Genomic DNA, 11,153 nt, shown 5'->3' with positions numbered 1-11,153 from the left:
TGGTTATTTCTTGATGATATGCTAAACAAGGGGTGGATTATTCATTCTTCCCCTTTTCAGACCATAAAAGGTAACTTCCCGACATTCCCATGGTATTTGTAAACTGTCATGGCGCTGGTGGGAGTATAGCAGTGAGGATGACCAGAGGTCACTCTCGTGGCCATCTAGGTTTTGGTGGGTTTTAGCCGGCTTTACTGCGACTTGTTTTATCAGCAAGGTCTTTAAGACCTGCTATCTCATCCTGTGACTTAGAATGTCTTAACCATCTGGGAACGCAGCCGAGTAGGTTTCAGCCTTATTTTACCCAGTGCCTATTCAAGATGGAGTTGCTATGGTTCAAACTCCTCTGACATTATGTATGATCACCATACCACAGCACAAGACAGAAAAGAGACCTTTGATGTCTCACAGATCTAATCACTTCCTAAATCCTTTAGATTATACTTTATGTGTTTTTCTAGAATGTGTTCACTTATTTCTATCTGCTTTCTTAATACTGTACTTGGATTTTTTTGAACTAGGTTAAGAATACAAAAGATGGATAACTTTGTGTGCTCTATAATGCTATTATGTGTATTTTAATTCTTTGAAAAATTAGGGTAACGGGAGATAAGGCTAAAGGCTAAAATGCTAACACACCCAACATGTTTGATCGAAAGAGTTCAAAGGGACCATGTAGACTTGTTTTGAACCCTTTGCTCGAATTTCTTACAGCTATTACTCTCAAAACCAGAAAATAGCCGTAATTCTGTCAACACAGAAGAGAACTGTCCAACCGATTTTCATGTTTGTCCAGGCACTGTACTTGGTGCTAAGGAATATGGTGATTGAATAAGATAAAGTTTCCTCCCTGTCTGGAAGCAACTAGACACTGGGCTTCTCCCAGCGGTTCATTATTTGGCACTAAATCTCTGCCTTAATATGAAACGATCCGGCTCATGCCTGTAATCCCGGCACTTTGGGAGGCCACGGTGGGTGGATCACCTGAGGTCGGGAGTTCGAGACCAGCCTGACCAACATGGAGAAACCCCGTCTCTACTAAAAATATAAATTTAGCTGGGCGTGGTGGCGCATGCCTGTAATCCCAGCTACTAGGGAGGCTGAGGCAGGAGAATCGCTTGAACCTGGGAGGCGGAGGTTGCGGTGAGCCGAGATCACGTCATTGCACTCCAGCCTGGGCAACAAGAGTGAAACTCTGTCTCAAAAAAGAAAAGAAAAGAAAAGAAATGATCCCTCACCGAACCGAGCCTCAGTTCAGTGCGAAGGCTCTGATGATACTCTTTTTTTTTTTTTTTTTTTTTTTGAGACGGAGTCTCGTTCTGTTGCCCAGGCTGGAGTGCGGTGGCGCCATCTCGGCTCACCGCAACCCTTGCCTCCCCGGTTCAAGCGAATCTCCTGCCTCAACCTCCTGAGTAGCTGGGATTACAGGCGCACGCCAACTCTCTTGGCTAATTTTTGTGTTTTTAGTAGAGACGGGGTTTCACCATGTTGGTCAGTCTGGTCTCGAACTCCTGACCTCGTGATCCACCCGCCTCGGCCTAAGAAAGTGCTGGGATTACAGGCGTGAGCAACCGGCCGCTGATGGTATTCTTTCCCTAGGGCAGGTTTTCACGCCAGAAGCCCCGACAATTATACCTGAGCTGGTTCCACCTAAGCCCAATCCTCCTTCCCTGCCCCAAGGGGGTGAAAAATCTGGGCCCTGGAGGCCTTCCTTGTGCTCTGTGGGGAGGCATTTAAGGGTCCAAGGAAGACGTGACCGAAATGTAAAGCACTGGACGGCTTACCCAATAAGGGACCCAGCGTTTCTTATTACCCAACAGCCCCCTGAGTCTGGCTTTTAGAAAAATATGCAAAGCGTCCGGGCGCAGTGGCTCACGCCTATGATCTCAGCACTTTGGGAGGCCGAGGCGGGCGCGGTCAGGAGTTTGAGACCAGCCTGGCCAATATGGTGAAACCCCGTCTCTACTAAAAATACAAAAATTAGCCGGGCATGGTGGCCCCCCCCCCATAGTCCCTCGGGAGGCTGAGGCAGGAGAATTGCTTGAACCTGGGAGGCGGAGGTGGCAGTGAGCTGAGATCGCACCACTGCACTCCAGCCAGCGCGACAGAGCGAGACTCTGTCTCAAACAAAACAAAACAAAAAACAAAATATAAAATCAGCCGGGCATGGTGGCGTCTGTCTGGAGTCTCAGCTGCTTGGGAGGCTGAGGCAGGAGAATTGCTTGAACCCAGCAGGTGGAGGTTGCAGTGAGCCGAGATCGCACCATTGAACTCCAGCCTGGGCGACGAGAGGGAAATTCCGTCTCAGGGGGAAAAAAAAAGAAAGAAAGAAAAAGAGAAAGAAAGAGAAAGAAAAATATGCAAAGCAACAAAAAAGAGAGCTAGAAAGTTGGAAACAACTCAGAAGACCCTTGCTTAACCCGTGTGCGTCACGGGCTACAGGGGTCGGCCCCTCGAGCTAACCCCCACCGGCGCCTGCGCACTGGCCTGGCCCGCGGCAGGAAGCCCCGGCGTGAGACACTTTCGGATTCCGTGACAACGGCCGGATTAAACGTTTTTCTTCTCCTTTGCTACTGAACCTATGCTGTGACTTAGAACACAAGAAACTCCGAGAGGCTGTAGGGATTGTCTTAGCTGTCTCCCTCCTCCGCCGGCACCGCTGAAGGCAGCCCCTATCGAGGGCGCTAAACCTCGGGGCCCTGGGTTTGTATGACGACAAACAGGCGTTCCAGCAAAGGAGGAAGTGAGCGGATGCTGGGCGGGTACGCAATGTGTGGGTAGGATCGCGGGTGTCCCTTTCCCGTCATTTTAAACCAAGAAGCAGTGCGAGGCCTGCCCAACTCGCGAGTTTGTGGAACTGGCGCGCGAGAGCGCTGCCTGTGGGGAAGGTCGGGGTCCCCAGCCGAGCCGCCTGCAGTGAGTGTCCCCCAGCAGGGGTGCCGGCCGTCTGGGGGGTCCGCCGAGCGGGTCCTTCCTGCCCTGCTCCTTGACCCTGACTTGACGGTCCACTAAGGCTTCTTAGTCGCGACAGATAACCCCAGAACATAGAGGTCGCCCCGAAGAAGGAAAACCATGCTAGATGAATTCTAAACTGCGATCTGAACCTAAGTACTCAATAGTTGTCATTTTTTTTTTTTTTAATCTTTTTTCCTCTGCCTGCAGGACTATGTGGCAGCCTGTAAGTCCCAGTGCGGCGCTGATTTGTGTCTAAATTAGCTTTCCGGAGGACTATTTCAAATTACTAAAGAGATAGGAGGCATTGTTTATTATGTCTCTCCCGAAAACGCCCTCCACCCCGCTAAACTCTACATCAGCATCTGAGAGCAAAAAGTTAAAAGTGTCTGTAGCCAAGGAAGGGACAAGAGGTAAACTTCGTTGATTCTGAAATCATAAACAGTCATGGCCGTAAGACAGAAATCACCTTCCATTCACCGGTTTTTTAAATCTGATATTCAGAATACCTTGATTGGCTACATTTTTCTAACACACTTGCTTAAATAAAGCAAGAAGTCATTCCTTTTACAGTATTTTGAGTCAGCGTACTGTTTCACTACTCCATCTAAATACAGTTTATAATTTTTTTCAAATGTTGATTTATATATGGTTTTAAATTCAACCTATTTTAAATATCAATAGTTACGTATTTTTTGGTTCCTGGTCTTTGGCTTTAAGGAACTTTGGAAAAAGTAATAGTGAGGCAGGGCGCGGTGGCTCACGCCTGTAATCCCAGCACTTTGGGAGGCCGAGGTGGGCGGATCACTTGAGGTCAGGAGTTGGAGACCAGCCTGGCCAAATATGATGAAATCCCGTCTCTACTAGAAATACAAAAATTAGCCGGGCATGGTGGCTCGCGCCTGTAGTCCCAGCTTACTCTGGAGGCTGAGGCAAGAGAATCGCTTGAACCCAGGAGGTGAGGTTGCAGTGAGCCAGGATCGTGCCATTGCATTCCAGTCTGGGAGACAAGAGCAAGACCCCATCTCAAAATAAATAAATAAATAGGCCGGGCGCAGTGGCTCACACCTGTAATCCCATTTGGGAGGCTGAGGCTGGCGGATCATGAGGTCAAGAGATTGAGACCATTCTGGCCAACATGGAGAAACCCTGTCTACTAAAAATACAAAAATTAGGGGGGCGTGGTGGCGCGTGCCTGTAGTCCCCGCTACTCAGGAGGCTGAGGCAGGAGAATCGCTGGAACCCGGGAGGTGGAGGTTGCAGTGAGCCGAGATTGCGCCACTGCACTCCAGCCTGGCGACAGAACGAGACTCCGTCTCAAATCACGAGGTCAGGAGTTTGAGACCAGCCTGACCAACGTGGTGAAACCCCGTCTCTACTAAAAATACAAAATTTAGCCTGGTGTGGTGGCACTCGCCTGTAATCCCAGCTACTCGGCAGGCTGAGGCAGGAGAATCACTTGAACCCGGGAGGCAGAGGTTGCAGTGAGCCAAGATCTTGCCACTGCACTCCAGCCTGGGCAACAGAGGTAGACTTGGTCTCAAGTAAATAAATAAACAAAAAGTAATAGCAGAGATAAGAGAAACTCAATTTAGTACAACGTGCCAATTTGTATTAGCTTTTAGTAATTTTTCTAAATGAGAGCAATTCCTTAAGATTTTCATTCATATGCGGATCTGTACTAGAGTCAGCTAGTGTTATCCTTACCCCCTGTTCTGTTAAAGCTTTTCCCATCTCACCTGCACCTTGTACTAAAGCCCCAAGCCCCACCCAACTTTTTTTTTTTTTTCTGTTTCTTTTGATCTCAAGCTCTCAGGAGATCTGGTAATGTAAACCCTAACAACTTTTGATAGTAATCAAAGCATGATACCTCCTTATAGAAATAAACATAAACCATACCATGTTACAGGCATAGATTAAGAAGAATAACAACTCAACCCTACCTGACTGACTTCATAGGAGGGCTTTTCCTATATTATCCCAACTACCTGCCTTTATTACTCCCCTGCCCTAGTCAAGCAGGGTAGAACATTCTTTTTGCAGTTCCCATTCCACAGATTTGTCAGCTCAGATTGTTCCACTCTCATTTGCAACAATCCCAGTTCCATTTTTACTTTTAAGCCCAACCCAGAGCCTTTCCACTCTATAAATGCCTCGATTTAATGCAATTATTCTCACCTTTGAATTCATGTAAGAAAAAAATTACTAAATAATTTGACAGCTTGGGGGGAGAGATTTGTGATTTTCATATGAAAGGGAAAATAGACATTCATTCCTATCTTCTTAAGGCTCTCCCAGTTACCTGAGCAAGTGAAATGAGTTTAGTTTTCAACTTTGAACTGAGAATCATGCAGGTTCATCTTAGTACCTGAGTTTTTGAAACTGTGTCTGATGTAATGTGAGTAGGGTAGGCAAGATGAATGTTATTTTCCTTGACTAGTTGATGTTCACTGTTTTAAATATTATTTGTTACTATCTTTGTCAAATAGAAGCAATGTTTCTCTCTGTTAGAAACAGATGGGATTGATGAGGCAGTCTGAGAAGCTCCATCTAACTTAAAAAAATATATAGTAAGAGTTTTTCTTTTCCACTACTTACTTAGGACTTCCTGAGCTAAAGGAGAAAAAAAATATGGTGGATCGTTCAAAACTCCTTCCTACTTCCCTTCAGAATGAGTTCATTCCCAAAGAAGTTCTTCTTTCTCTGACCTATGCGGCCAATGCTGGTCCTTGTCCTGAAAACTTACTACCTCCTAAGAAAATTAAAACCCCAAAGGTTTGTATGTACATATGTAGAGTAATGGGGAACATTATTTTTTGGGAATCTGATTATTCTTTAAGTATTTATTATGCACATATTATATATTCCAGATAGCCTTAAAAATTTTAAGATTGATTGAGACAGGGTCTTACTACTGTGGCCCAGGCTGGAGAGTAGTGGCCTGATCATTGCTCACTGCAGCCTCGACTACCCTGGCTCAGGTGATCCTCCCACCTCAGCTTCCTGAGTAGCTGGGACTACAGGTCTGTGCCACCACACCTGGCTAATTTTTGTATTTTTCGTAGAGACGGAGTTTCGCCATGTTGCCTATGCTGGTCTCAAATTCCTGGGCTCAAGCAATCCACCCGCCTCAGCCTCCCAAAGTGCTGGAATTTCAAGTGTGAGCCAACATGCCTGGCCTTAAAAAATTTTTTTAGGCTGTAACCCCAGCACTTTGGGAGGCTGAGGCGGGCAGCTCACGAGGTCAGGAGATCAGCCATCCTGGCCAACATCATGAAACCCTGTCTCTACTAAAAATACAAAAATTAGCTGGGCATAGTGGCATGTGCCTATAGTCCCAGCTACTCGGGAGGCTGAGGCAGGAGAATCACTTGAACCCAGGAGGCAGAGGTTGCAGTGAGCCGAGATTGCGCCATTGCCTTCCAGCCTGGACGACAGACCAAGACTCTGTCTCAAAAAAAAAAATTTAAAATAATTTCTTAGATTGAAAACTCCAGTCTTTTGTATAAATAGTTTCCAAGGCTTGAGTATTTCCATTGATCTGTTTTTATGTGGATTTACTAAAATGATAATTGCTACCCTTAATGTTTTTCACTCACTATAGAATTATTCTAGTTTTAGTCTTTATGTCATTTAATAAGAATTCTGCTCTCTTTTTTCCTTAGAGTACCCAAGTGCCCTTAACGTAAATACAGTATTTAAAACTATTAATAAATTTTATTTGATTAGATCGCCCTCTGCTGGATATTCATGTGTATTTGCTTTTTCCTAGGACACTCTTCCACGCCTTGTAGACCATGTCTGGCATCACCCTGTTCGAAGGAATAAATTCAAATACCTGATTGACCATCCCGTCTCCCTCACGGGAGCTGGAAGGTAAAGAAGGAAGATAGTAGGGTAGATGCTGATAAATAGAGTTGTTTTCTCATTTTGAATGATTACCTTGGGAGGGGCAGAATTAGAAAAATCACTGAATCATAGATGATAAAATTTACAGTATCTTTGAATCAGAATACAATCCAGAAGGGCCAAAGACCATCTTTTTGTGTGTGATTATTATCAGTAGGACGGAAATAGGTGCTGGCTTTACGTATTTTTGGTTTAAATTTGCTTTTTGCATGCCTTCGTATACTTGTCCCTATACTCTCCTATTCCCTGTTGTACCCTAGTAAAAGGGACAAGATCCAACAGGCAGAATGCCTTTAGTGCTCCTTTTATCTGTGTGTATGTCTTCTTTGTGGACATCTTTAGAAGAAAGAACTAGGTAACATAGCTTCATGATGTGGAAAACCTTGAAAAACAAAAGCTTAATTTCTGGATCTCTCCAAAGGGAGCCCTTAATCTTTACACTGTTTCAGATCAAGTCAGCAAATACTATTTGTTTTTGTCTCATTCCTACAAACATTCTAAGTCATTCTAAGGCGGTCAAGTGGGTCAACATTTTCCCTGTGAAGATTGAGACCTGCTAGTTTTCTATGTATTGTCCACTTATCAATTTACTCCATGCATGCGCCCTCACTTAAATGTCACTTCTTCTGAAAGAAATGTTTACACTTAACATACTTGAGTAGGTTATTTAGTCTTTCTGAAGCCCCATTTTCTCATATGTAAAAAGGGAATAATAGGCTGGGCCAGTTTTGTGTGCCTCCCAGGGATATTGTAAAGCACAAATAAGATAATAGATGCAAGAGCACTTGTAAAACTATAATGTGCTATTTAAGTATAGGTGCTATTACTCAGCTATGCTTCAGTGCAAGGAAAAGTGGTAGAAACTTGTCCTATTGACTTTTATGTCCTGAGGCTTTATATTTTATTCTATGCCTCCGGATCATGGTTATAATTATTGGTAGCAATAATTAGTATTATGAGTTGTTTGAAGTACTTTGAAAATTAATTAGCTATATCTGAATGTGGCACTAAGCTGACATTACAGTTTTAATGTCGGCTAGGTGCAGTGGCTCATTTCTGTAATCCCAGCACTTTGGGAGGCCGAGGTAGGCAGATCATTTGAGGTCAGGAGTTCGAGACTAGTCTGGGCAACATGGTGAAACCCTGTCACTACAAAAAATACAAAAATTAGCCAGGCATGGTGGCGCATGCCTGTAATCCCAGCTACTTGGGAGGCTAATGCAGGAGAATTGCTTGAATCCGGGAGGTGGAGGTTGCAGTGAGCTGAGATTGTGCCATTGCACTCCAGCCTGGGCGACCCAGCGAGACTCCCTCTCAAAACAAAACAAAACAAAAAATAAAGTTTTAATGTCAAATGACTCTGAGTTGGAGTTTTTTAAGTGTGAAGTCAGGTTGACAGGATAATGCCCCCTCAACCCCACGAAAACATTTTCACTGTAGTCTCAGAACCTGTGAATACATACCTCACCTGGCAAAAGGGACTTTACAGATATGATGAAAGTTAAGGACATTGAAATGGATAGATTATCCTAGATTGTAAGGGTGGGCCCAGCCTAATCACCTGAATCTTTAAAAGTGGAAAAGGAAGGCAGTCAAGTGGGTCAGAGAGATGAGAAAGGAAGAGGACAGATTTGACTTGTGAGAGGAGTTCAGCCTGACATTGCTGGCTTTGAAGATGGAGGAAGGGGAAAAGCAGCCAAGAAATAAATTTGGCTACTAGAAGCTAGGAATTCTAATGACAGCTCAGCCGCCAACTGTCAAGGGAACAGGGATTGCAGTCTTACAACTTTAAGGAACTGAATTCTGTTAACAACCCAAATGAGCATAGAAATGGATCTTCCTCTAGAGCATCCAGAAAAAAACACAGTCCTGCCAACGCCTTGATTTTAGCCCTTTGAGACCCTGTTGGACTTCTGACCTACAGAGCAGTAAGATAATAAATTTGTGTTGTTTAAGATGCTAAATTTGTGGTAATTTGTTATGGCACCAATAGAAAACTAATGCACAAATGCACAACTAATAGTATTCATAACGAGATAACTTGTCCAGCAACCTCAATCACCCAGAACCCAGCAGTAAAATCTAAAACAGCAAAGCAAATATTCTCTGAGTAATATTTTTCGACAACTCTTTCAGCAGAGTTCGGTGCAGAAAATAAATCAGTCTAGATATTTTAAGCAGGAAAGAATCAAATGCAGAACATTGAGTATTTACAAAATTGTTGGAAGGGCTAAAGGAGCTGGTATGAGGAAGTACCTGTGCGAATAACTCCCAGAACAGGGTGACATTGACATCTTCAGATAAAAGACATGTTTATAGATAGACATAACTCAACCAATGATGATTTGAAGAAAAGCTTGAATTATGAACTCAGTTAATAATCTGGGGGCTGAAGAATGAGTTGGAGGATTTCTTAAAGACAAATAAATAAAATCCAGTTATTATGTTATGATTAAGAATCAAAGTTGTTTTGTTTTGTTTTTTGTTTTTTTAAATAAAATTAGATTTTCCAGAAGAGTGGAAGCTGGTGTTTTACCATAGAATTTTATGAAGAAACAAAACATATCTCTAATTATTATTATTATTATTTTTGAGAGATGGAGTTTTGCTCCTGTTGCCCAGGCTGGAGTGCAATGGCGCAGTCTCGGCTCACCACAACCTCCGCCTCCCGGGTTCGAGTGATTCTCCTGCCTCAGCCTCTGAAGTAGCTGGGACTACAGGCATGCACCACCATGCCCAGCTAATTTTGTATTTTTAGTATAGGTGGGGTTTCTCCATGTTGGTCAGGCTGGTCTCAAACTCCTGACCTCAGGTGATCCACCTGCCTCGGCCTCTCAAAGTGCTGGGATTGTAGGCGTGAGCTACCACGCCTGGCCATCTAATTATTTTTAATAAAAAATTATATTTCAACAAGTAAATAAAACAGGCTTCTTCTAAAAATAAATAACACAATCACCTCTTAAAGGTTCCACTTCATAATGATACTATTAAAATGGCAATTACATTTCCAACACATGAATTTCTAAGGGACACATTCAAACCATAGCAATACCCAGTACTTTAATAATGTATAGAAATACAAAAGGCTCCTCCAAATCATGAGTGAACTCCCATTCACAATTGTTTCAAAGAGAGTAAAATACCTAGGAATCCAACTTACAAGGAATGTGAAGGACCTCTTCAAGGAGAACTACAAACCACTGCTCAACGAAATAAAAGAGAACACAAACAAATGGAAGAATATTCCATGCTCATGGATAGGAAGAATCAATATCGTGAAAATGGCCATACTGCCCAAGGTAATTTATAGATTCAATGCCATCCCCATCAAGCTACCAATGACTTTCTTCACAGAATTGGAAAAAACTACTTTAAAGTTCATATGGAACCAAAAAAGAGCCTGCATTGCCAAGACAATCCTAAGCAAAAAGAACAAAGCTGGAAGCATCACGCTACCTGACTTCAAACTATACTACAAGGCTACAGTAACCAAAACAGCATGGTACTGGTACCAAAACAGAGATATAGACCAATGGAACAGAACAGAGCCCTCAGATATAATACCACACATCTACAACCATCTGATCTTTGACAAACCCAACAAAAACAAGAAATGGGGAAACGATTCCCTATTTAATAAATGGTGCTGGGAAAACTGGCTAGCCATATGTAGAAAGCTGAAACTGGATCCCTTCCTTACACCTTATACAAAAATTAATTCAAGATGGATTAAAGACTTAAATGTTAGACCTAAAACCATAAAAACCCTAGAAGAAAACCTAGGCAATACCATTCAGGGCATAGGCATGGGCAAGGACTTCATGTCTAAAACACCAAAAGCAATGGTAACAAAAGCCAAAATTGACAAATGGTATCTAATTAAACTAAAGAGCTTCTGCACAGCAAAAAAAAAAAACTACCATCAGAGTGAACAGGAAACCTACAGAACGGGAGAAAATTTTTGCAATCTACCCATCTGACAAAGGGCTAATATCCAGAATCTACAAAGAACTCAAACAAATTTACAAGAAAAAAACAACCCCTTCAAAAAGTGGGCAAAGGATACAAACAGAAACTTCTCAAAAGAAGATATTCATGCAGCCAACAGACACATGAAAAAATGCTCATCATCGTTGGCCATCAGAGAAATGCAAATCAAAACCACAATGAGATACCATCTCACACCAGTTAGAATGGCAATCATTCAAAAGTCAGGAAACAACAGGTGCTGGAGAGGATGTGGAGAAATAGGAACGCTTTTACACTGTTGGTGGGAGGATAAACTAGTTCAA

The 11,153-nt window shown here is 43.0% G+C and overlaps 1 protein-coding gene across 15 annotated transcripts in view; it reads left to right on the top strand.

Annotated features, from left to right (window-relative positions):
* Positions 1-2,334: 2,334 nt before the first annotated feature.
* The window catches only part of AXDND1 (axonemal dynein light chain domain containing 1), a 185,583-nt gene continuing 176,764 nt past the window's right edge, over positions 2,335-11,153 (top strand). For 2 of the 15 annotated variants that reach the window (XM_063710559.1, XM_063710561.1), the window contains exons 1-4: positions 2,336-2,762; positions 3,163-3,365; positions 5,555-5,727; positions 6,725-6,828. In XM_063710559.1, the coding sequence (XP_063566629.1) occupies positions 3,269-3,365; positions 5,555-5,727; positions 6,725-6,828 (374 nt within the window). In that variant the 5' untranslated portion in view covers positions 2,336-2,762; positions 3,163-3,268. The other 13 variants (XM_063710556.1, XM_063710543.1, XM_063710541.1 and 10 more) reach the window with 10 other exon arrangements.

The sequence above is a fragment of the Gorilla gorilla genome, chromosome 1 (genome assembly GCF_029281585.2).
Source record: "Gorilla gorilla gorilla isolate KB3781 chromosome 1, NHGRI_mGorGor1-v2.1_pri, whole genome shotgun sequence".
NCBI classification, from domain to species: domain Eukaryota; kingdom Metazoa; phylum Chordata; class Mammalia; order Primates; family Hominidae; genus Gorilla; species Gorilla gorilla.
The sequence above is the reverse complement of the archived record's forward strand: the minus strand, read 5'-3'. Positions and strand labels throughout refer to the sequence as shown.